The 27642-nt window shown below is 41.5% G+C and overlaps 1 protein-coding gene across 1 annotated transcript in view; it reads right to left on the bottom strand.

Moving 5' to 3' along the window:
• Window positions 1-27642, bottom strand: part of LOC126214986 (protein artichoke-like) — a 339045-nt gene that overhangs the window by 67875 nt on the left and 243528 nt on the right. The window contains exons 8-12 of the mRNA XM_049941617.1: window positions 16987-17287; window positions 12621-12747; window positions 10857-11064; window positions 8879-9046; window positions 754-1086 (exon numbers count right to left, since the gene is read on the bottom strand). Of these exons, the coding sequence (XP_049797574.1) occupies window positions 754-1086; window positions 8879-9046; window positions 10857-11064; window positions 12621-12747; window positions 16987-17287 (1137 nt within the window). The remainder of the gene's footprint in view (window positions 1-753; window positions 1087-8878; window positions 9047-10856; window positions 11065-12620; window positions 12748-16986; window positions 17288-27642) is intronic.

Genomic DNA, 27642 nt, shown 5'->3' with positions numbered 1-27642 from the left:
AGTTCAGTAGAATGTGTATGAAAAACTGTAAAATGGTATAAAAAAGTATTTTTTTCATTTGGCGGATCTGTCTCTGCTCAATGTGCATGCATTACATACAACTCAAATGGGATGAAATATTTCAGTATCTGATTTTCAACCAAAACTTATCAAGGAGATCCTAGAGATTCACCACCAACTGCAAACAGAGGGACGTCGTGGACGGAGATCGGCTGACGGTGACAATCCCTTACGCCTAACCGAGCGCCACTTTATCTCGCTAATCCCAGGAACTTCAAAGAAGAAGGCCACCCAGAGAAGGTATATTATATGTGCAAAACATGATGAACGAAGTGACACAAGTTACATTTGTGTAAAATGTAATGTGCCTTTATGTTTGAATTTTTGTTTTGAGAGATATCACACTTTTAAGTATTACTAATGTAATATGCTTTATTTTTTTCTCCTAATAAAGTACCTTTTTTGAACAAAATAAGACTTTCTGAACAAAGATTTAAAAAAAGGAAACTATTTACAACGACAATAGTGGATTTTGCGTCTCATTTTCATCTCTATAATAACGGTAGACTGCTACAGTCGTATATATACGCACCGGGTGAAAATAACGCACACAGGGCAGGAGCCACTGAGAGTAAATGCGCAGTGAAAGGGTTAAATGACTCTCACTAGTTTGCACTGAAGGTGACTTGACCCAGTGCATTACCTCTTAATGAAAATGATAGGAAAGAGCTGTCAGTTTGACGGAGAGCGCACCTGTAGCTGCGTGGAATTGTGGAAGGCGGCCTCGCTGACGCTCTCGATGACGTTACGCGCGAGTAGCAGCCTGCGTAGACGAGGCAGGCGCGCGAAGTCGAGGTCGTCGACAGTTTTGAGGTTGTTGCCGGAGAGGTCGACCGTGTCGAGGAATTGCAGTGACGAGATGAGCTCCGCCGCAGGGAAGAAGCTGAGCCTGTTGTCGGCGGCGCGCAGCTCACGCAGCAGCGGGTGCGTCCTCTTCAGCGCCGACGGGAACACGTAGCTCAGCTCGTTCCTCGACACGTCCAGCTCCTCGAGTGCAGTCGGCTCCGCGCCACGGAAGAACTCGCCCTGGACAGACGACACAGTTGAGGCAGGGCAGATACGTAGCGGGGCACGCGTGCTCTGGGTCACACAGTACGTGAGGATTCCAGAAATAAAAAGACGAGCCAAAACATCGGTCTACCTTCGGAATGCACTACGACAGTGATTCTGCGTGTCACGGATCTGATGAGTACTTGCTCAGTTTTTGGAGCTAAGTGCCTTAGTTGTCACGTAATTCCCACTGTAATGTGGTAGAGTGAGAACCACATATTGAATTATCCGATACTTCATTTAATAAACTACTTGATCCAGATTTTGTTACAACTGTAGATATTCCAGCTCGTGACATTTGGTCAAATATGTAAAAGTGCAACCAGTTTTCCACATTGTCACATTTTTAATTGTGCAGTAATTTGCAGCAGGGATATCAAAACATTAATTACATGTTTAATTAAAGATTGATCATTAAAATTGTTATCTTCCAAATCTGAAACTAAAAATGTTAAACACTCAGGACTCTGTCACAGCCAACCTGTTTTGCACTTTATTATGTGTCTCCCGTTTGATTAATAACCGAATTCTGTGATCATAAATTCTTCAAAATTGTAACATTAACAGTAAGTTTATTGATTTTAATTACAATTATTTATATGCTCGGGCAGTGGCTGACTGCAAGACAAGTTGTTGACAGAAGTTCACTGCAGGTAATTTTTTAGTTCACTTGTGCACACCTGACAGTACTGTTCAGACTCTGCAGAAAAAGTATTTTAAACAATGGAATATCAGCTTGGAATATCAACAGTGTAAGGAAAAGATAGACGGACACTCACCGTAAAGAAGGCACGTTGAGCTACAGACGGGCGCAATGAGAAGACACTTACTCATTAGCTTTTGGTTGGCACCTTCTTCAGAAAAGGAAACGCACACACACATTCATTCATACGAGCTAGCACACAGCACGCACACACGACTGCCATCTCGGGCAGCTCAGATTGGTCCGTCCGAGATGCCAGAGATAGCAGGCGTGTGTGCGTGAGGTGTGCTTGCTTGTGTGAATGACTGTGTGTGTGTCTTTCGTTTTCTGAAGAATGGTTTGGACAAAACATAATGTTTTAAGTGTCTTTTCGTTGTGCCTGTCTGCAGCTCAATGTGCTGCCTTTATGGTGAGTCTATCTTTTCCTTGTACTGCTGAAAAATATTTTATGCTTATTAAATTTCAGTTAAAATTGAAAATTGTGTGGTCCTTCTTTCATTGCAGTGTCAAACCAGTTTCCACTGTAATTAAAACCCAAAAGTGATATAAAGACCTGTCTTTGACATATTAATGAGAATGCAGAATGAGTATTTTTTATTATTTTTGTACCTCGCATCTACCAGTCTCTATCTATTGTGCAATAAGCTTTGTTCTGATCATTCTAAAGAAGCACCTCACTTTGTGAACTATTAAAATGGTAGCACATAAAATTTTACATCATGCATTATGACCTGTAATTTGTGGGTGTAGATCTGGTGGCCAATACTGTCCCAGATGTGTTCCACCATGTTCGGATATTATTTGACTTGTCTACATTTTTTTCAAATGTGCTTTGGAGGTAAAAGTGTTTGTTTGCATGCAGATTTGTTTGGACGTGCTATACCTATGTGTTATCTACCAACCGCTGGTAACAGGACTGTGGTAACCTGTTTTCAAAAATTGAATAAGTGCACGAAGATGAGTCCTTAGAGCTCAAAATGTATTGGGTATTGAAATAAAAATCAAAAAGCAATAGAAGATGCTTTTCTTCTACCAAAGTAATAGAGGCAGTTATGCTGACAACACTGACAATATTGGACAAAACTAAGTATAATAATGAATACTTTTCCCAATATGAACCTACTGAAAGAAATTTATCTATGTGGCTAAGCATCAAGTCTGTTGCTGAGCTCAGTCAGACTAATTAGGCCCCATATAAGTACTTCAAGTGCAATGTACTGTGTTTGAACTGAATGACTTATATTATTGCTAATACTCATTAACTTAAATATAGTTCTCTACAATCACAATACACACAGTACAGGTTCCCCACATTACATGACAGCAATCTGTAAATCTGGTCTAATGAACACACCTGCTCATCCAGTTGCCAAAGCTTGGGTGAACATTTATTTTGAGGAGAATACAAATGGAGTTTGACTTTTATCGATAAAATGAAACCAGTAGAGGACAATGAATGACCAAATAATCCTAATAAACATAAGTACAGACACCAATGGTTTCCCTGATATGATATATGCACAAGTGCAGTCCTGCACAAGCAAACTGATTATTTGGATAAATGAAGGGCCTACAACCCATAGTATTTTAAATGCAAGTGGGCTGATTTTAATTTAGATTAATACTAAAGTTTTGGTTGTGGTTCTGCACAATGGACAAAATTAAAACAACTCTGAAGGAATTTAAGGCTTGCCTCAGTGTGTGACAGCTGAAGCAAATGGAAGTAATGTGAATGAAATCCATCAAACTGTAATGTCATGAAGTTACAGAAGTGAAGTTATGGAATTGGTGTCAGAACTGTTGTTTTTGTCATATTCATCATGACCAGTGTACAGAATGTCATATTCCAGCAGGGTAATGCATTGCAGATCACACTACTTATGTCTCGAGGAATAAATGGACCTCTTACTGGCCTGTCCAGGTCCCCAAATTGCCATCCACACAGGCTGTCTAGGATTTGATGGTGTACAGCCAGCAGCCCTCATGGACTGGCTCAACTACACTTCAGACCCAAATTATGTAACTATAGGTGTCCCACAGGGTAGTGGCCTTGGCCCAATACTATTCCTCATTTACATAAATGACTTCCCACAGAGCATCAAGCATGGACAAACAATATTGTTTGCAGATGACTCAAATGTCCTAATCAGTGACAAATCACCAGATGCCCTGAAAGAAAAAGCCAAACAAACACTAAAAAGTGTACGTGAGTGGGCATCCAATAATAAACTAACACTAAAAAAGAAAATGTTGTTAACTTCTTTGTCTGCAAAAAACCACACTATAACAACTTTAAGTTAAACGATGAAACTATAGAATGTGTAGACTACACAAAATTTATTGGTATGCATGTTGACAGTCAGTTAAAGTGGGAAGAACATATTAAAATACTTAGTAACAGAATCGCTACAGCATGCTATGCTCTTAGAATTCTGACTGCAGTGTGTGATACTACATGTGTCAGATCTGTATATTTTTCTTATATACACTCTGTTATTGCCTGTGGAATAATATTTTGGGGAGTCAACAGTAAAAATATTCAAATAGTTCTCAAATTACAGAAAAGAGCAATTTGTATAATAACCAGGAGTGGCAGTAGGGATCACTGCCTTGAACATTTTCAAAAGCTGGAAATGTTAACTTCCCCTGTGAATACATTTTTCAAAGTATTATGTATGTAAAAAAAAAAATATTGACTGTTATGTTAAAAATTCTTTAGTACACAGCTATGAAACTAGAAACCAATACAATCTGCATCTAGAGAGAAAAAATAAAGGTAAAAGTCAGCAGAGCTTGTTGTACAATGCCATTAAATTATATAATAAATTACCCCAAAATATAAAAGATATTGATACAATTGGACAGTTCAAAACAAAACTAAAAAAATTTTACTAAATAAAAGTTATTACGCAGTAACAGACTACCTGAATTAAAAAATGTACCGTAATTAAAGTAGCCTGCGTTGTAATACATGAGGAAATAATTATAATATGAAATCGAGAATTGTACAGTACTATAAAATGTGTGTAAATATTAATCTTATGTGTGTAAATTGTAGGTATATTATATTGTATATGATTTTGCTGATGAAATCCACACAATGTAAATTGTTACGTGGATTAATAAAGAAATCAGTCAATCAAAAGCACGTTCTACATATTGCAAGAAATTCCTCAAGATATTCGGAGGCTTGTACGGCCCAGTGAATACGAGAATGTAATCGTGCCTGTGGAGGTGACACTGTAGCACCTGAATAACAGGTGATCAGCATGATACAGTTCTGTCAAGTCTTGAATGGAATTAAATTGTCAGTTTGTCACCAACTGAGACAAAATTAATTAAATGGAAAGGTGGAGTATGGTCGACCACAAATGCACCTGCAACTCTACCACTTCTTCCTATTATTATTATACAGATAAATTACAGCCTACCTGCAAAACTGCCTGTCTCCTTGTACATTCAGCATTGGGTTTGCAAATGAAAACAAGTGTTTCAGTTGAGGCATGATAAAATTATTTTGGAATAGGGGAGGTCTTACAGAAGCAACAGAGATACTGCAATTGAATTAAAATCAGTATATTACTCTTACTACTAAGACAGAGACAGTCTTTGGGGAAAGCCATGAAAGCACAATTCTGAGAAAGTACAGGCACAAGCAAGCTATCCATGGAAAAAGAATACACAAATTACACAAGGAAATAACAGTGGGAGTTCATCCAGGATTTAGATAAAAATACTCAAGGTACTGAGGGAGAACCAATCGGAGGGAAATATGCAAACAATTAATGAGCCATACAAGTGACTGAGATGAGGAAAGATGGCACATTAGCATGTTGCACTGAAGTATAGTCGGAGGACTGCTCGAAGAACCAGGAATGAGCACGTGCTGTCGTCACAATCGCTACCGTAGTGTGCATCTTCTTAAAACACACACAGACTTTAACGACTTATTTAAAATGTGAGCCTGGCTTCAAAGCATTGAAGTCCAGTACATGCTGGAACTACAGGGTGGTGCACAAAATGTGTTACCAATTGTTTCTTTCACAATTTACGACGCAAATTAGATATCCCGCTGGTATCTCTACATCAGTACCAGCAGAGCTTGGAAAAACAAATGAGTTACGAAATGACGTGTAATTCACGATACTGCCACTAGGAGACTAGCAAGCAGCAATGGCTGACAATGGAAGACTGACGACACAGCAATGATCGGCAATTGTGTTACTTTTTGACGAAACGAAAAGCCTTGTTATGACTCAGAGGCGTTTTCGACAACAGTTTAACACACGATAGGTCCCTTGCAAGAAGACCATCCACAGGTTTTACGATAAATTTGTACAAGAAGGAACAGTATTGGAAGCGAAGCGACCTCGGCCTAAGCCTGTTCGTTCGCTGGAGAATATTGAAGCGGCACGAGTTGCTGTACAGAAAAGTCCCGGGAAATCTTGTAGAAAGGCAGCAGTGCAACTGGGAATATCCAGACGCTCTGTTCAACGCGTTCTTAAAAGTGACCTCCATATGTACCCATACAAGATGACCTGTGCACAGAAGCTCACTGAAGAACACAAGCAGCAGAGACTAATGTTTGCTCAGTGGGCGGAGGATAGGGAAGAAACTCTCAACAACGTTTGGTTTTCAGACGAGGTGCATTTTCATGTAGACGGTGTGGTTAACAAACAAAATGTTTGCTTTTGGGCCATTGAAAACCCACAAGTGTTTCATGAATGACAACATTATGCTCCGAGGATTACAGCGTGGGCAGCAATTTCCAGTCACGGACTTATTGGACCCTTTTTCTTTGAAGAAACTGTGAACAGCGAGCGTTATTTGAGCACGCTTCACAATAGCTTCATTCCACACCTTCTTGCTACTGCCTTGCCCTTCAACACGCAGTGGTTCATGCGAGATGGAGCAAGGCCACATACTGCAAACACTGTGTTGGAGTTTTTACACGAGCATTTCGACATGAGGATCATTTCACTCAGGTTTCCAGGTCGCTTCAATGACGGACAAAATTGGCCCCCCAATTTCCAGACCACAATCCATGTGACTTTTTTCTTTGGGGGTACCTAAAGGAAAAAATTTTCCCAAAACGTCCACGTGATTTAATGGAGCTCAGAAGACTTATTCTTCAAGCTTGCAGTGAAATTACGGAAGACATGTGCCGTAGGGTAATCACTAACTTCAGGGTTCATTTGAAGGAAGTTAGGAAATGAAATGGTGGACATATTGAGCATGTGCTGAGTTAGAGGAAATCTCCATGGACGGCTCTTCATTGTAGTATATGTTCCTTTCAGATTGTATTGACAATAAAGTTTATATTCAAAAACAAAATGGTAACACATTTCATGCGTCATCCTGTACAAATGGTAGCTGACTTACACATTAATCTTCCAATATATTATAATCGATGGACTGTATATAGATGCTGCTTCCGAGTGGGTCTCTACAGTATGTGTCCCTCGATTTTACTACATCAGTGGTGACAAAGCAGTGTGGGTAATCCAGAAAAAAGTAATTCTGTATTGTCAACCTGATTCGAGAAGTTGCACTGTCATTCCTGGGGCAGTTCAGATAGAGATGTGGGGACACCCCTGGTCATTTACACTGGTCATTCTGAGGAGGTCGTGCCAAGTTCCTCATCCCTCCTCCCCCCCCCCCCCACTCTCTCTCTCTCAGTCCAAAAAATAAGGTCTCCCTCCACGGAGCTGTGTCTGCGGACCAAGTACGAATGTAACAGCTAAAGCCTTCCTGTACAGCACACTGCCATATCGGGGCTACTTTGCTAATGTCACTTCCAGAAAACTGAAAATTATGCAAACTGTCTCATCTGGTGGTGCTATATCCTGGGAATGTTGGGTTGGTTCAGAACTGCTGTGAAAATTAGTTATAAGGGTGAAAGTTTTCTAGAAGATTTAACAGCTCATTAATTACACACATAATCGATCCGTGATTACAGACACTTGAAACTTCCTGTTGCATTAAAACTGAGTTTCAGACCTGGACTCGAACCTGGGACCTTTCGCAGGAAAGAGCTCCGGCAATCGAGCTTGCCGAGCATAAATCACGACCGACCCTCACAGCTCTATTTCTGCCAGGGGCTCATCTTCTAGCTTCCGAACTTCACTTAAGCTCTCCTGTATACCAGGTGTAGAAGTATGAAACCAGAATTTGGTTGCAATAATTACACGTCTGTTGACTGAAAATGATAAACAATATTTTATCCAAAATAATCTCCACTGCTATTTATACATTTCTCCCACGTCTCCGGTAGGGTACAAATGCCACACCAAAAAAACTGCTCTTCTTTTGAAGCGACCCAGTCTGCTAGCCGTTTTTGTACATTTTCATACAAATTGAAGCATTATTCAGTGAGTGTACCAGTGATGCAAATAGATGATAATCGGATGGAGCCAAGTCTGGAGAATAAGCCACATGCTCTAGTATTTTCCAGAGACACGCCTTTTCCACAACCTGGGGAAATGTTTCTGGAATGATATTTTTTTCTTCTCTATTCTGGAAACAATCCCCCAGGCTCTGACTAAGCATGTCTCCTGCCCGCAAAAGGTCCCAGGTTCAAGTCCAGGAATGAAACGCAGTTTTAATCTACTAGGAAGTTACCTATAAGCCCCTGCTACTGAACAGTGAAAAATTTACTTTGGAAACAGTGATTTGATTTGTCATCTCCCTTACAGTTTGAATCTGTACTCTGCTTTCAAATCGATCAAATATTTCGTATCTCTTCCATTGTAAGGCTCAACATCTTATCTCTGGGTCTCTCAATGTGAGTGTGCATGCGTGCTAGGAAAGTCTCCTACTTACAATACCTCATACCAATTTTGATGATGGACAGCAGTTCCAAATGGAACAGAAGTTTAATCATTTAATATCGTTACATTATGAAGGTCTCCACCAAATTTGATAAATATCGCATCGGTGTTTCACGGTGCAACATTTTCCATTTCCGCCTGTGGTTCAGTCGATACGGGACAGTGCCGTCTACAGAACTCGACAGATCCTGCGCACTAACTGTATCACCCGTGCCTTATAACACACTGGGCCCACCTTGAAGGCGGAGATCCTGTTGCCCTGGAGGCGCAGCACCCGCAGTGACGACAGCCCGGAGAAGGCGCCGGCCCGCACGTTGAGGATGGCGTTCTCCGACAGGTCCAGTGTGGTGAGGTTGCGCAGTGCCGCGAATGCGCCCTCGGGCACCTCCTGCAGCTGGTTGCCCTGGAGCACACGACACAGGTCAGCAGTCAGTGGGTTCACAACTTTTCACACATTTGGCTTTCCAGTGGGTTCAGTTCAGCTACGCTTTCATAGGTACAGAAATGTGTCACAGCGTGTTCCGGATTAGGCTCGTGTCCTCCGCTGTCCGATGCGGGCCACAGGAACCTGCACGTCAGAATGTAAAAAATGAAGAGGTGTGTTTTTATAATTTGGTGATTGCACATAATAGAGTGATACCACAACTACCTTCTGATACCTTTTAATTCAATGAAAATTTTGTGATACTGAAATAGAGAAATATTTGAGCTTTTAAGAAAAGTTGATTTCTTTTTTTTTTTTTTTTTTGCTACTCAATACTTATCATGCCATATCTCCTAAGCTACGTGTCAAACAACAAAGTAATTTTATAGTTGGCATCAGTAGTATAAGTTGATAACATCTGCAAATTTTATGGCCAGTACAGTCAGCAATAGCGAAGTAATATACTAAAATCTCATATCTGAAGTAGAAATTTTACAAGACCAGCATCTGAAATGTAGTAAGCAACAAACATTTTCCCTTAACATTTTGTGTTGCGGAGTGAAAGTGAGAAAAAGTTTTCAAAAGGTTTGAATTATTTTTACAGTTTGTAGAAAGTCGGTGTGCGCCACAGGTTGTCCTAGGTGACAGGACTGTTGCGTGGTTCACTGGGACGGCACAGGTTCCGACGTGCGCCGCAGAACATTTCTCTAGGAGCGGGGCAGTGTGGTACCGGAGTAGTGGTAGTGATGGCAAAGGCCAAATATGCAGCAGAATGCTAGATCTATTTGACACTCTGAAAGTACAAATTAGGGAGGATGAGGATGGTATATTATTGGGACGAGTAGTCGAGAAGAGCTGTTCACAACACTGGCCACAATAACGACATCCATCTCATTAAACTATGGTTAAGGAATCAGTACAAATATATTTACATATGTATTACAATGGATATAATAAAGACTTTAGTTGTTTTCTTCATGCTTCTTCTGATTTCTGCCCAAATTATGTCCCATTTCATTTAGCTTCTCTGCTCAGCATCAGCCATGTTCCGCCAAATATGCTGTGTGGATACAACGTGATAACATGCTCATATTCTCAGGCAGAGAAGTGACGAACTGACATTTCTGGTGAATGTTTCAATAATTAAATCTGAAGAATTAGCCACTCTACCGCTGACTCTGCTCGTGAAACAAATACTGCAGCTCTCACCCAGCAGTTTGCTGCTGTTCAGTGAAGCCTTCCCTATTTGTCCAACCGAGCAAATCATTTCGACATGCAGGAAACATCACCCGGAGACCGAGAGTTGGCAGATGCGATATGTCTATAGTGGTAGTCATGCGATGTAACTGAGCCTCTGGGTAGACCGACCTCGACTGGTCACGCAATAGAACGACGATTGCAGTCTCACCCTCAGATTGGTAGTCATCAGATAAGGGCTGAGCTCCACTAGTGTCCGAGTGATGTCATTTGCCTCGGCACAGACCGAGCGTTGAGGAAGAGAATGTGTGAGAGCCGGATCAAACTGGAGCCGAGTAGTGGCGTGCAGTGGGCACATTGAGGTGTGAACTAGTAAGGGTGGGAGGTAGTGAGCTCTTACTGTTAAACAGTCCACAGGTTGGGATAGCACTCCTGCAGCATTAGAGTGACGGACCTGTTCCTTATAGCACGGAGATCTAGAACTGGTCCAGCAGGAAATGCAGAGAATGTGGCCTACCACTGAGATTCGCAGTCCTCCGGATGGGACACGGCTTCGGTAGCACTCGAGTGAACGTTTAGACGGGGACGTTACCTTGAGACTGACGGTCCGCAGGTTGGGGCAGGGCTCGAGCAGTGCCGGAGTGACGTGCTTCAGCCCCACGGAGGACAGGTCGAGCACCTGCAGCTGGTGCAAGCTGCGCAGCGCACTGCCCCCGAGTGCTGGCCCCAGCTGGGGGTTGGAGCTGAGGTTGAGGTGCAGCAGCGACGTCAGGTTGGACAGGGGTGGCACCTCCGTCAGCCTGTCGACATACGTGCAACACGCCTGTCAACGGCACGTCGTAGTAGACTCTGATGGTATCATTAGAGGGGTCTGACCTGTAGACCCTTCCCCACAGAACTATTAAGAATGAGAAAATGAAGAAGTATGCACCAAATCGAGAAAACGAGAAGAAAATGCAGTAAGTTCACCCTTGCTGCCACGAGACTACACACATACGATTCTGGAGCACAGTAGTAGGCGATACAGCTGTAATCAGTCGTTCAACATGATACAGCTTTTGACCCTGTAAATAATTTGTGACACTAGTAATGTACATTTTCTCAATGTGAATTCACTGACTTATTTTGATGTTTAGGTCCTATAATTGAATGACTTGTCGATCTAATGCTTATGCATCTTCCATTTGTGTTTTCTTTGGCTAGTAGTAGTAGAAGCAGTAGTAGTAATAGAAGAAGAGATGTGAGCTGTGATGGAGAGAAGCCGAAATGTAATGTTTCTGATGTACAGTTGTGCAATGTATTCTTAATGTTTCATAAGTGTGAAAAAATTGATTTGTAGTTATTCAAATGTGAATAATACATGCTAAGTGACTGAAAGTGGTCTTTGATTTCAAAGAAGCTACATTTTATACCTGTTTACATCATTTTGATTACATGACAGAAATTCAGTACTGAAGGAAGAAATTTTGCCACAATAGTGACAGCAGCAACAAGATTAACATATTGTTCTTGAACACTTTAAGGTCCTGGAAACCTAGCACTGATATCAAAACCTGTTTAGTTTCCACAACAATGAGCAACAATTACAGCAGCAACACCTATTGCCTCAAATAAAAATGTGTGTACCGTTCTCAAATAACAACTTTGCGTAATTTCCAGTGTTATCAAAAATTGTTCTAGGTTCCATACCCTACAGTTGGCTTTAACCAAGTCTAAATATGCTTTCATTAAAAAACATAATTAATAATATTTCAATTGTTGGCAGGACAGGGTTCCATTAGATGTCTATTCCTGTACGTCCAAGACACTCATACTTTTTCAGGATAGAGATCAGATATGCACTAACACCAGAGAAAATTGCTAGAAGGACACATGTAAGTGAAATAAATCTTACACTCTACAAGTACGGGTATTTTCCTGGGGGTTGAGTGTCTTCCCCCTCTGCCCTGCTTGTGATTACTGACTGACTTCTCTCCAATATGCCTGGCTTTTATATCACCTCTGAGCTACCACAACGCCGTGTGATTAAGAGCGTTGCGTCTCAAGGCCTATAATGTTTCTGTTGCGGCACACGAGGCTGTCAAACTTTATTGAAACAAAGATAACTCTCCCTAGTTACGGTTGCAGTAATGTTATATTTTGTCACGAGGGTGGTGCAATGCACACTTACTGCTGGTCACCAGCTCGTGGTAACTTTACTTTGCCTAAGAGTACAGCGCATCCTGTCGCCACCAGCTCAGCTGACCTCATACTTACGTCGTCCACCTACATCGTACCTGCCTCAGTTTGTCCAGCCGCGACAGTGGCGACTAGCTCAGACGGGAGACTGTAGAGCTGACTAGAGGCAGACACCCACCTGTTGGCGGAGATGTCCAGCAGCCTCAGCTGCGGCAGGTGCAGCGGGCCCTGGAGTGCCGACAGCCGGTTGTCCGACAGACGCAGCCGCGACAGTGTCGCCCCCACGCCTGACAGCGCCGCGCCCCCTGTTATAGAAAATGACAAACAGGTAGATGTGTTTAACCTATCGTGATTGGGATTCACAGTCATATAATATTTCTTAAAAGACATCGTAGTCACCGTTGACTGTATAAAATATTTATTGTTACTATTGCAATTTCGGCCTTATGGCCATTTTCAAATAAACTGCAAAAGTTACTTAAACACAAAAATACAAAAGTGAAGCACAGAGTGTATATACATAATTAAGCAAACATTTCATTAAGAAAGTAGCTCAATTATAAAAATTGGAGATAAATGTACATTACTTACATTCTGTCAGAATATAAAACTATCTGACATGAGTACATGTCGTCGTCAAAATGCAGCCTTTTGAATGTGAATGTAAAATATACCAGGATTACTGATAAAATTTGTTACTTATGATTTAAGACATAACCGGTCAGATCCATCACATAAAAATTGGCGATCTTAAAATACATAAAATAAGAGATGTGATGTATATGACCAGTTATGTCTTAAATCATAAGTAACAAATTTTACCAGTACTCCTGGTGTATTTTACTGCAAAGAAAAGTTTATGGACTATAACGAGGGAAGAAAAGCATACTCCAATGTATTTTATTTTTGTATGTTTTATAAATGAAATGTAGCCTCGACAGTTCATTGTATCCGAAGAATGTGATTTATTGTATCAATCTACTTCAACAGTAATTTATAGAACTGTACAATTATTTTAGGCACTTACCAAAAACATTTTAAACAATTCTGATGGAATAGTATACATATTTACTTAGTCCTGTTTGCTATAATAGAGCCTGGTTGAAGGATGCATCTTGTATTTGTGCAGAGGTATTGTGATGTTTTGTCAGAATTTGTGGTGCTACACAGTGAATTGGATTGCTGGCGAGTGTTTTACACCATTCATATTTGTAAAATTTATATGCATACAAAGTATTATATATCAGAGCTCTGTCTTGATCTCATTTACGAGCACTTAAGTCAATGCGAGAGCTTATTAACAGATAACACATGTATTATCCCTTATTATGTTATAAATAAATATTCCCATCCTATCCTACTGCCCATTACAATCATAGCACTATTTAGTAAGATGTATGAAGTCAACAGATGAAAAGACTTTACGATATAAAGCTTATAAGTTGTATCCTCGGTGTGCACTATCGTTGCTATGTGCACAGGCAGTATCTTTAGAAAATGTATTTTCACGCCAACTGACTTAGCTCGACATGTCGTCAGTGCACCTGAACTTGTATGTGTGATAGATTATTAGAACGATGGTAACATCGACAGTTCAGTATATATTTAACAACATATTACAATGTAATAAGTGTTGTACTCATCGGATCTTGTGGGACTCTCACAGTCAAAAGGCTGCATTTTGACGATGACATGCACTCGTGTCAGATAGTTTTATGTTCTTACAGAATGTAAGTAATGTACATTTATCTCCAATTTTTATAATTGAGCTCCTTTCTTAAAGAAATGTTTGCTTAATTATGTATATACACTCTGTGCTTCACTTTTGTATTTTTGTGTTTAGGTAACTTTTGCAGTTTACTTGAAAATGGCCATAAGGCCGAAATTGCAATATTAACAATAAATATTTTATATAGTCAACAGTGACAACGATCTCTTTTAAGAAAAAAGGTAGATGTGTGTCTCCACCTCACTCACCTCAGAGCCCTCAGACTGGGTTCACCACTACATTGCAAAGGGTCCAGTGCTCCCTTGACTGTGGAATGTTGCACTGTGCTGCCAGTGTTCTCCATACATTTTCCTTTGTCCCCGTAAATTCCCTCAAGACTGTACTATCAAGTTAGATGTCTCTACAGTTATATGTTTCCAATTTCAATTCATGATTACATAGCAAGATAACACTGAACTTTTAGTCCAGACATAGGTTGCACTAGGCTTTCCTGAATGTAACAAATGCCAGGGTGGTTCCTTTCAAAAGAACATGGTCAATTTCTGTCCTCATTCTTTTCAACCTGAGCTTGTTTTCCGCCTGTAATCACCTCATTTTACCACGACATTAAACTGTAAATGTGTGTCTCTACTAGCAAGTAAACTTCCAGACAACACTTGTAAAAACTACTTCTGCACTTTCTTTGACACGGAAACACCACCAGCAAATCAATTTCCGGGTAGTTCCTCAGGTTCCAAAGTAGCTTCTGGAAGTTAATAGAAACAGTTTCTTACATCTTACTGCAATTACATGGCAAACTTGCCAGTTGCCTGAAGTTTTTATCCAACTTGAAGTTCTGTGTGTTTGTCAAGAAATAGGGAATACTTGTGGAGCAGTGAGACAGTGTAATTTTAAATTCAGAAAGTGAAGAGGTTTACTGTATTGTTGAACAGGCAACACACAGAAAATATAGTGGAAGATTTTGAGACAACAGATGCTGAATTTATCCAAAAATTGCAGATGCAGCATGAACAACAAATTAATAAAGCCTTTCTTGAAAATTTAAATATGTGCCCATTTCTCCAGCTAAACACTAGTTTTTTTCCTTCATTTTTTTCATAATTTTTCTTTAATAACAACAGTAACACAATAATGGTGGCACACGCTCTGTCTTTTAAGCGTGATATTGTAAACTTCCAATAGCCTATCTCACCATGTGACTCTAGTGGAAACACTTGAGTGACAATTACTTGCAGTCAGTTAACTTGTCCGAGAGACTTTGTTGCAATTCAAGTACCTCAGCAAGTGACAACAGAAAATACGTGCAGAAGTTACTTGCTAGTAAACACAAGCCTTAATCTTATGTCCTCATTTCACAACTGTGTGAGTGTGTCGTGTAACACAGACAGGCTAGCTTCACCCACCCCTCACAAAACGCCAGTGCTGTGTCTCAGCAGTGGAAGCAGGCAGTGACTCATTTCCATACACCATGCCAAGTTAAATTACAGATCTCAGCTGTTATGTATCTTTAATTACAAAAATATTACAAAAAAGGTGGCACAGTAGGAATGCACGGGACAAAAAAAATTTTCTGCTGACAGCAAAATGTCACAGGCTACAGGATGAAGACTGTGCAGTACTTCATAATAGTCAATGTTGACATACTTCGGAGATGTTGTTGTTGTTGTTGTTGTTGTTGTGGTCTTCAGTCCTGAGACTGGTTTGATGCAGCTCTCCATGCTACTCTATCCTGTGCAAGCTTCTTCATCTCCCAGTACTTGCTGCAACCTACATTCTTCTGAATGTGTTTAGTGTATTCATCTCTTGGTCACCTTCTGTGATTTTTACCCTCCACACTGCCCTCCAATACTAAATTTGTGATCCCTTGATGCCTCAGAACATGTCCTACGAACCGGTCTCTTCTTGTCAAGTTGTGCCACAAACTCCTCTTCTCCCCAGTTCTATTCAATACCTCCTCATTAGTTATGTGATCTACCCATCTAACCTTCAACATTGTTCGGAGATGCCATATTGAATTTTGCCATATTTCATTGTTTTCATATTATAACCTGCATGTTATGATGGTATGCTGTTTCAAGCCAACAGCACACTGAAGTTTTCTCACAATCACTCTTGGCACAATTTGCTGTAATTAAATGCCATTTATTGGCACGTAGACATTAAAAGCCTTCAGGAGATTCTAAGATTAAAGACACAGTAGCGTAGATATTTTTTTGTGCATCTCTGTATTTGTGAATGATTCTAGAACTTACTTATTAATATAACAGAAGTATGTTCCACAATATTTAATGAAATTTACATGTAAGAGTGCTCTTTCTCCCAAGAGTGAATTTGTTCAATTTTGTAACTTCAGTATGATGAACAAACGAAAGATGAAATGGCTTGCTTGTCACAAATCTTCAGTGTTTTTTCTTGTTTTTTGGGTGTGTGTGGGGGGGGGAGGTCGTCGTAATTACTGAGGGTGTGCAGCTGAAGAGTACAGTTTAAACTGCTGCTGCAAGTAAAATGACCAGCAATGAAGTCATACTCTTCCTTGTCGCAAATATTTGGCTGTTTATTTCTGAATTCGTTGCAATTTCCAAGAGTCCTCTCACACATACCTTATCTTCTCACACCACCATTCACAATTACTTTTGGGCAACTTCAATTATAAAGTGCAAACAGTCGTGCTCATCCAAAGCAGTCCACAGCTACCGAGTACTGCACCATCTTCGTAATAAAGCCTCTGACAAATTTTGCTGTCGGCAGACGGTCGTACGGACCCGCAGTGTCGAGAGCGACGCTTCGCATCACACGGCCAGAGCTGGCTACCGACCTTGGAGGGCACCGGCGAGCAGGTTGCCGCTGAGGTCGACGGCGGCGAGGTGTTCGCAGCCGGCAAAGACGGCAGCTGGCAGCTCCCTGACGAGGTTCCTGGCCAGGGAGAGTGCCTCGAGTCGTGGGCAGAGCGGCCGCAGGATGTCCGCCGACAGTGCCGCCACGCGGTTGAAGCCCAGCTGCAGGTGCGACAGCCGCGGCAGGCGCGACAGCGCTGCAGCCGGTAGCAACAGCACATTGTTGTCCAGCAGTGAGAGGCGCGACAGCGCCGGTAGCCCCTCGAACGTACCGTCCTCCACCTGCGACAGTCCGAGCTCCGCTGCACTCACTCTCCTGTATTCTGCCGGTGAATACTGCAATCGCGTGTCAGAAAATGGCACCCACACGAAAAAGGAGGTTAATGGAGACTTGAGAGCCATGTTAGATCTGCTCCTATTCAGTAGCTACTCCACAATATCTAAGAGGGAAAGCAGCTGTGGTAAAAGTGTACAAATACATCAATTCTTACAAGGGAACCTCCCCATCACACCCCCCTCAGATTTAGTAATAAGTTGGCACAGTGGATAGGCCTTGAAAAACTGAACACAGATCAATCGAGAAAACAGGAAGAAGTTGTGTGGAACTATGAAAAAAATACGCAAAATATACAAACTGAGTAGTCCGTGGGCAAGATGGGCAACATCAACGGTAATGTGAGCTCAGGAGTGCCGTGGTCCTGTGATTAGCGTGAGCAGCTGTGGAATGAGAGGTCCTCGATTCAAGTCTTCCCTCGAGTGAAAAGTTTGCTTTCTTTATTTTCGCAAAGTTATGATCTGTCCATTCATTCATTGACATCTCTGTTCACTGTAATAAGTTTAGTGTCTGTGTTTTGCGACCGCACCGCAAAACCGTGCGATTGGAACCGAATGGGAACCGAAAACATTTGATCACAAGGTCATAGGTCAACTGATTCCTCCACAGGAAAACACGTCTGATATATTCTATACGACACTGGTGACGGCGTGTGCGTCACATGACAGGAATATGTTGTCGACCCTAACTTGTACACTTGGTGAATGGGTAGAAAGATTCTTCTACCTTGTATGATTTAGGTTTTCTTGTGGATGTGATAATCACTTCCAAAAAAGTGATGAAAACATAAGAGTTTGTCACATAAACTGCAACAAATGAATGCAACAGTTTCGCTAACCATGTTTTCCCTGTGCTCTGTCAAAACATATTTTTTTAACATTTTCAAATTTTTCCGTTTAGGTGTAGCATCTCCGTACTACGTCGCAGTTACCTCGCATCGGATGGACGGACAGATAATAATTGTCTGAAAATAAAAAATTAAACTTTTCACTTGCAGGAAGACTTGAACCAAGGACCTCTCGTTCCGCAGCTGCTCACACTAACCACGGGACCACGGCACTCCTGAGCTCACACTATCCTTGATGTTGCCTATCTTGCACATGGACTACTCAGTTTGTATATTTTGCTTATTTTTTTCATAGTTCCACACACCTTCTTTCTGTTTTCTCGATTGATCTGTGTTCAGTTTTTCAAGGCCTATCCACTATCTGAAGGGCGTGCAATGGGGAGGTTCCCTTGTTAGAATAAATCTTTCTTGTACAGTGTCCTACGAGATCCAACAACTTGTCTCAAAACATGCTAACCACCCTGGTTTGGTTCAGAAAATATCAATTCTGTCAAAGTGACCTCTGCGTGGTGGCAACACTGGTGTGAACACCTACCCATCAACGCTCAGCTGGTTCAAGTGCCAGCAAAGAAGATTCACGGGTCGCAACTATCGTGCCAGACCTAGTTGCAGCTGAACTGCATTACGATTGGTCAAGGGTACAAGAAAAGCAAAAATGTTGTTAGGTATAAACTTTCTCCTTATTTTGAGGGAGGTCGCAGAGAGAAAAAGCTTCAAACAGGTTTGAAACTACGTTTAATGTGCAGATACTGACAAGGCTGAGTACCACCAAGCAGTCTGCTGAAGAAGTCACGGCTGCGAAACATGGACATGAATTCTTTACAGAAGGATACAAAGCCAACCTGATGCAAGATCAGTTTGGGTTCCAGAGAAATACAGAAACATGCAGGGTAATATTGTTCCCATGACTTATCTTAGAAGATAAGCAAACCTTCATTTATAGCATTTCTAGATTCAGAGAAAGTTTTTGAAATTACAGGGAGTTAAAGGTTACATACTACTTGTACAGAAACAGGACTGCAGTTTTTAAGTCATAGATCTTGAAAGGGAAGCAGTGGTTGAGAAGTGAGTGAGTGAGACAGTTTTGCAACTTATTTCTGATATTATTCAGTCTGTACATTGAGTAACCAGTAATGGAGACCGAGAGAAATTGGAAGACTGAATGAAAGTCCACGGAGAAGAGATAGAAACTTTGAGATTTCCCAGTGACATTGTAATTCTGCCGAAGACAATAAAGGGCTCGGAAGGGTAGCTGAGTGGAATAGGCAGTGTCTTGAAAAGAGGATATAAGATATATATCTACAAAAGCAAAACAAAGATAATGGAATGTAGTTGAATAAAATCAGGTGATGCTGAGGGAATTAGATTAGGAAATGAGACACTAAAAACAGTGGATCAGTTCTGGCATTGGTTCAGCAAAACAGTGTACAGCTGCTGCGGTACAGAGAATTTAAAATGCAGACCGGCGATACCGAGCAAAGCATTTCTGAAAAAGAGGAGTTTGTTAATATCTAATATAAATAAAAATGTTAGGGAGTCTTTCCTGAAAGTATTTGTTTGGATTGTAGCAAAATGTTGACAATAAACATGTCAGGCAAGAAGAGAATGGAAGCTTTTGAAATATGGTGCTGCAGAAGAATGATGAAGATGAGATGGGTAGATCACATAACTAATGAGGAGGTGCTGAAATGAACTGCAGAGAAAAGCAATTTATGGGAAAACTTGACTGAAAAAAGGGATTGGTCGATAGGACACATTCTGAGATATCGAGGGACAAAAGTTTAGTATTGGTGGGAAGTGTGGGGACAAAACTCATAGACAGAGACTGAGAGATGAATACAGTAAGCAGATTAAGAAGCATGTAGGTTGCAGTAGTTATTCAGAGATGAAGAGGCTAGCACAGGATACAGGAGCATGGAGAACTGCATCAAATCAGACTTTGTACCGAAGACCACAACAAAAACAACAACAACTTTTGTCTTAAGATTCTTAACAAAAGAGTACTCTCTTAAATTACTACTGCATGCTCTAAGTGCCTGTAGTTGTTATGCTCATAAAGTAGTTCTGGCTCTCAGAAACCATTTCACGTTACTTATTATGCTATTTGAAAGCAGAAAATTCTTTCTGTATCTCGTGCTAGCTGTTGTGATCATTAAGTACGTAAATTCAGCTATACTGCATACAAACAAGTTAGTCTCTGCAGTTGAAATTTAAAGCCGTGACAAAATTTTGGAGGTTATTGTGGGATATTTTCAGAGTATTTTTGTGTAAGTGACCCAAGTGGCTCATTACAGATTAATTATATAGTTATACTTATTTTTTCTATTGAGTCAGCAATCAAAGTTTACGTAACAGTACTTTCAAAACAATGAAAAGACCCTTAATGTGTACTCCCCAAAAACTGCAGAACAAAACACAGAGTAATGCAACAGTTCTCTGACGTGAAATAACTGTAATGACTGATCAAGTTGGCATCACTCTTCCATGAGGTGTACACCGGCCAACCCTCCATCAGTAAACTCGTTCATTGCACTGCCGTGTATCACTGTTAATGCACAACTAATGCTGCAGGAGAATGAACCCCTGGACAGAACTGAATGCTAGTTTGAGGGCGAGGAGCAAGGTATGATTCACTGTTGTCTAGAGTAAAATAAAATAAAATATATGACAGTGGTGAATGGCCTGAGGACTTTCTGACAACAATAATGATTCCATTACCGAAAAAACAAGTAACCGAGAAATGCAACGAGCACAGGACAATCAGCCTCATTTCACATGCAGCCAAAGTGATGTTAAGAATAATTAATAAAAGACTTGAAAAAGTAATGGAGGAGAATCTTGGCGAGGAGCAGTTTGGCTTTAGATGGAATGCTATAGGGCTCCTACGAATCTTGGGAGAAAGGTTTATTGAAAAAGGAAGAGACCTATATATGTGCTTCATCGATCTAGAAAAGGCATTTGACAATGTGGTTTGGGGAAAGCTGGCGACTATAATGAGGGAAAAGAGAGTGGACTGGAAAACCAGAAGACTTATAAACTCATTATATCTTAATCAAAAAGTTTCAGTTAAAGTGAGAGGAGAAAGTACAAACTGGATCAGACTAGGAAAAGGAGTAAGACAACGATGCTGTCTATCACCTACTCTTTTCAACCTCTACTTGGGAAATATGATTGACCAATGCTCATTAGATGACAAAGGGGTAGAAATTGGAGGAGAAGAGTAGGGTGTTTGAGGTTTGCTGATGACATGGTCCTTTTAGCCACAGGGGAAAAAGAATTACAGGATTTGGTGGACACCATTGCAAGTAACGGAAAAAAATATGGAATGAAAATTAACACAAATGAAACAAAAGTATTGGCATTAGGAGGAAATAAGGAAATAAAAATTATGCTAAATGGAGAAATACTAGAACAGGTGCAAAATTTTAAGTATCTTGGAAGCAGGATAGACACCGACTGGAAGTGCACCACAGAAATTAAAACAAGGATAGCAATGGCAAAAGAGGCGTTTTATAAGAAAAGGAGAATTTTCTGCAGCAGTCTGGACAGAGAACTCAGAAAGAGACTCATAAAATGTCTCGTATGGAGTGTTGTTCTATATGGCGCTGAAACGTGGACTGTGAGGAAAAAAGACAGAGAAAGGCTGGAGGCTTTTGAGATCTGGACATGGCGGAGGGTGGAAAGAATAAGTTGGATGGACAGAGTAAAAGATGAAGATTTACTGAGAAGAGTGGGAGAGAAAAGACAGTTACTAGATGTAATAAAGAGAAGAAAAAGAAATTGAATTGGGCATATATTAAGAAAGAATGGCGGACTGATAAAAACAGTTTTAGAAGGTTATGTAGAAGGGAAAAGGAAGCGAGGAAGGAAGAGATTCCAGATACTGAATGACACGATGGACGGTACAACATATAGCAGCCTTAAGAAGGAAGCAATGGATCGCAGAAAATGGAGAGGCAAAGGACCTGCTAATAAAGCAGATAACTGATGATGATGATGAGAGTGAGTGCAACAAGTTTGTTTTGAAACAAGACACACACCACATACTGCCAACATTTGTACTATTGTTCATATACACCGAGGTGACAAAAGTCACGGGAGACCTCCAAATACAGTTTCGAACCTCCTTTTGCCCGGGGTAGAGGAGCAACTTGACGTGGCAATTTGTTGGATCTGTGCATGAACCGCCCTCTCAATAATGTCACATAGTGTTCCGGGGGATTCATAATCAGGTGATCTGTGTGCCAAAACCATTTGCTCAAATTGTCCAGAATGTTCTTCAAACCAACTGCACACAAGTTTAGTCTGGTGACACGGCACATTGTCACCCGTAAAAATTCCATCGTTGTTTGGGAACTTGCAGTCCACAAATGGCTGCAAGTGTCTCTGAGTAGCTGAACATAACAATTCCCCACCAACTATCGGTTCAGTTGGACCAGAGGATGTGGTCCGTTCCAGGTAAACACAGCCCACACCATTATGGAGCCACCAATAGCTCGCACAGTGCCTTGTTGACAACTTGGTTCCACGGCTTTGTGGGGTCTGCTCCTCACTCTAATCTTACCGTCAGCTCTTACCAACTGGAATTGGGACTCACCTCACCAGACCATTGTTTTTCAGTGTCCCAGAGTCCAACCGACACAGTCACAAGACCCGGTGAAGCACCGCAGGCAATATTGTGCTGTCAGCAAAGGTACTCGCGTCAGGGCACTTGCGTCGGTCATCTGCTGCCACAGCCCATTAATGCCACATTTCTACATCTACATCTACATGTACATCTACATTTATACTCCGCAAGCCACCTAACGATGTGTGGCGGAGGGCACTTTACGTGCCACTGTCATTACCTCCCTTTCCTGTTCCAGTCGTGTACGGTTCGCAGGAAGAACGACTGCCGTAAAGCCTCCGTGCGCACTCGAATCTCTCTGATTTTACATTCGTGATCTCCTCGGGAGGTATAAGTAGGGGGAAGCAATATATTTGATACCTCATCCAGAAACGCACCCTCTCGAAACCTGGACAGCAAGCTACACTGCGATGCAGGGCGCCTCTCTTGCAGAGTCTGCCACTCGAGTTTATTAAACATCTCCGTAACGATATCACGGTTACCAAATAACCCTGTGACAAAACGCACCATTCTTCTTTGGATCTTTTCTATCTCCTCTGTCAACCTGACCTGGTACGGATCCGACACTGACGAGCAATAGGACTCTCCCAATGAATCTCAATCTGGCACCCACCTTTCCAACAATTATTTTTATGTGATCATTCCACTTCAAATCGTTCTGTACGCATACTCCTAGATATTTTACAGAAGTAACTGCTACCAGTGTTTGTTCCACTATCATATAATCATACAATAAAGGATCCTTCTTTCTATGTAATCACAATACATTACATTTGTCTATGTTAAGGGTCAGTTGCCACTCCCACCAAGTACCTATCTGCTGCAGATCTTCCTGCATTTCGCTGCAATTTTCTAATGCTGCAACTTATCTGTATACTACAGCACTGCACTGTCCTAACGGATGAGTTTGTCGTTTGTCCCACATTGATTTTAGCAGTTATTTCACACGATTTGCTCGTCTGTTAGCACTGACAACTGTGCGCAAACACCACCGCTCTCAATTGTCGTGTGAAGGCCGTCAGCCACTGCTTTGCACGTGGTGAGAGGTGATGCCTGAAATATGGTATTCTCTGCACACTCTCGACACTCCGGATCTAAGTCTATTGAATTCTCTGACAACTTCCGAAATGAAATACCACACGTGTCTAGCTCCAACTACCATTCTACATTCAGAATCTATTAATTCCCATTGTGTGCCCATAATCACATTGAGAACGATTTAATACGAATTACCTGAGCAGAAATGACTGCTCCGCTAATGCACTACCCTTCTATGTCAGGTGCATGTGATGCTGCTGCCATCTGTATCTTTGGCACATCACTATCCTGTGGCTTTTGTCACTTCAGTCTACATTGGTTGGATAAAAAGCAGTGAAAACACAGTAAAATGCGTTCCAGATTTTATTGACAGTTGTTCACCATACCTTCAATACAGTCGTCCCGCACCTCAATTTCCTTCTCCCACAGACGTGGAAGTCTTACTCTGTCAGTGTATCCGATGACTGTAGATGTCTCACGATGAACATCCTACGGCACGGGGGATATCTTCTCGTGTTGTTGCACACACCACAAAGAGGTTCCTTCATTTTGATGAACAGGTCATAAACGGACAGACTCGTATCGGGTGAATACGGGGACGTTCCAGTATCTCCCACCCTCGTGTACGGGCTCCTGCGTGAGGTCGACTGTGTCACGTCGTGCATTGTCACAAAGGACGATGGGAAGCGGTGCCAGAAGCAAAAACTGTTGTGCACTCCGACCACGTGCTACGCCAATCTCCATCCGTGCACGTGGTTTATGTTTCCGAAACATACTGTTAGGGTGCTTGAGCTGGCCTCCTTCACTTTCAGACAGCACACTGCAACTGACTCAAACACAGCCATCACCACTGACTGCGCTGTTTCAGCTGAACTTCCGCTATCCGCTGCTATAGTGGGCATGCCATGCCGTGTGATGCGCATCCTTCATGTTACGGCAGTGTTGCCACTACTTTTTATCCGACCTGTGTTTCACTGCAATACGGGTACAAAGATAATAGGTATAAGAAATCAAACATAATACACGGCTACGAAGTCTTTTGCGATGTATTTCTCGAATAAAAACTGGCTCTCCTACGTACAGGCTTGCAAAACACTTAACTAAATTTTTGGTGCCTATAGTTGGTCACTGCCCACATCATATTAAGAATTCAAAAATGTTTGTCGATATCATAAAACAGATGAAGATAGGCCCAAATGATATCACGGTCCGCCTCGACGTGGTTTCTCTGTTCACCAAAGTACCTGTGGATGACACATTACAACTGTTGGCTGCTCATTTTTCCTCAGAAATTTTGAAGTTGTTCCGGCATAACTTGACAACCACTTATTTTTTATACAGTGGAAATTATTATGAAATTATGGATGGAACAGCCACGGGTTCACCACTATCACCAGCAATAGCGAATTTTTTCATGAAGGATTTTGAAGAACAAACATTGAGCAGAGCTCACCTATGCCCATCATGCTTCTACAGACACACTGACGACACTTTTTTTTAATCTGGCCACATGGCAGTGACACACTGCAGCAGTTCGTCGAACATCTGAATGGTGTACATCCAAACATAAAATTTACAATGGAGGTAGAGAAGGAAGGGAGGTTACCTTTTTTAGATGTGTCGGTGGAGCGAAAACCGGATGGACGACGGGCCATTCTGTGTACAGGAAGCCAACACATACAGACTTATATCTGCATAGCCACAGCTTCCATCATCCGTCTCAGAAGAGAGCTATGCTGAACACTTTAGTACACAGAGCCAGGACTATTTCCGACAAGGACCACCTCGGTCACGAGATTAACCATTTGACGACTGTTTTCAACAGGAATGGTTATTCTGCCGGTGAAATTAAATCAGTACTGTCCAAGAAAGTAAGACACGATGCCATCCATAAACAAGAAGAGGACCGACACATAGCGCGGCTTCCATTTTGCAGTGATACAACAAGCAAGATAGGCAGAGTCCTACGACGCAAGGAATAAAACCAGTTTTCCGACCACCTAGGAAAATTAAGGAAATGTTGAGACCAGTCAAAGTCAGTCTCGACTTAAGGGTGCTGGGAATTTATAGTATTCCTTGTGAATGTGGCAAGAATTACGTGGGCCAGTCTGTAAGAACCATGGCCGACCGTTGCATCAAGCACCAGGGCCACCTGAAATACAGGTATTTCGAAAAATCAGTGGTGGCTGAGCATAGCCTGCTTAACAAGCATAAGATTTTATTTGAAGACATGAGAGTAATAGCCCACGCATTGAATTACTGGGACTCTGTGATCCGGGAAGCAGTCGAAATTAGACTTAGCGATAATAACTTTAACTGAGACAACGGCAATGCACTTAGCAACACGTGGAAGAGTGCACTGGATAAAGAAAAATCGCAGAGGAAAACTTCCCGCACTTTACCTCCCGATTCAAGGGATGGCGCTGCAAGCAATGCTGGATAGAAACTACATCTATGGAAGTAGAGGGCACCACTTCACTATGCACCATATCGCTGTTGCTATGACGTATTCCAGCCAATCAGAAGCCGTCCTTTACATATAAAAATGGGAGCCTCGCTAGTTAATGACAGTCAGTTTTAGCCCTGACAATGACCACGGAGGTAGTGGTCGAAAGCTTGGAGTTTTATCCTGAATTGACGCGGCATGTACACCGAGAGATTTTTATTCAAACATAGTGCAATTACTCTGTAATGATCAAGCAGAGACTTCGGGCCCCTTATGTCAAAATATTCAGAAAATATCCCTGAACAACCTCTGAAATGCTGTCAGTGTTGTGCCTTATAGTGTATATCCAGGTATGCTACCTAGTTGGAACACAGTGGTTGCCTTTGAAACAAAATTCTTCTATTGTACCTTTCTCTCACTTAAAGATGTTCATAGTCAGTTTTGATTTGTTTAAAAAGAAATGAAAACAGAAACAGTAAAATTCTAGAAAATCAATTTAACAAACAGATCCTCCTTTTCACAATTACAGAAATTCATTACATTACATAGCAACTCATCAAAGTATAGCTAAAGAGGCCAGGAAAGATGTTGCCAGTGTATGTACTCGTACTCTGATTGGTGTAACTGATGTCTACAGTTAACTACATAGCAGTATAATTCGTGTAACTCTTAAATCACAAATATAAATACAATTTTGACATAATAAAACTGATGCGAGAAATACACTATCGGATCAAAAGCATCTGGACACACTATGTGATGTGGGCCTGACCACAAAAGGTGGATACGCCAGCATAAAAGGAGGCGGGGAGTATTGTGTAGTCAGTAGAGAAGCTGTTACAGGAGAACAGGTTAGCCTAGAGCACTTGGTGACTTCAAACCTTGACCAATCACTGAATGTCACCTGAGTAATAAATTCACCACAGATATTCCGAACTTTCCAAAACTGCAAAAGTACGCTGTTGGTGATGTCATTGAGAGTGTGCACTGATACAAAACTTCCTGCCAGATTAAAACTGTGTGCCAGACCGAGACTCAAACTCGAGGCCTTTGTCTTTCGTGGGCAAGTTCAAGTCTCGGTCCGACAAACAGCTTTAATCTGCCAGGAAGTTTCATATCAGTACACACTCTGCTGCAGAGTGAAAAATCTCATTGTGGAAACACCTCCAGGCTGTGGCTAAGCCACGTCTCTACAATATCCTTTCTTCCAGGAGTGCTAGTTCTACAATGTTTGCAGGAGAGTTTCTGTGAAGTTTGGAAGGTAGGATGTGAGGTACTGGCAGAAGTAAAGCTGTGAGAATGGGACATGACTCGTGCTCAGATAGCTCAGTCGGTAGAACACTTG

The sequence above is a fragment of the Schistocerca nitens genome, chromosome 12 (genome assembly GCF_023898315.1).
Source record: "Schistocerca nitens isolate TAMUIC-IGC-003100 chromosome 12, iqSchNite1.1, whole genome shotgun sequence".
Taxonomy (NCBI): Eukaryota; Metazoa; Arthropoda; class Insecta; order Orthoptera; family Acrididae; genus Schistocerca; species Schistocerca nitens.
The sequence above is the reverse complement of the archived record's forward strand: the minus strand, read 5'-3'. Positions and strand labels throughout refer to the sequence as shown.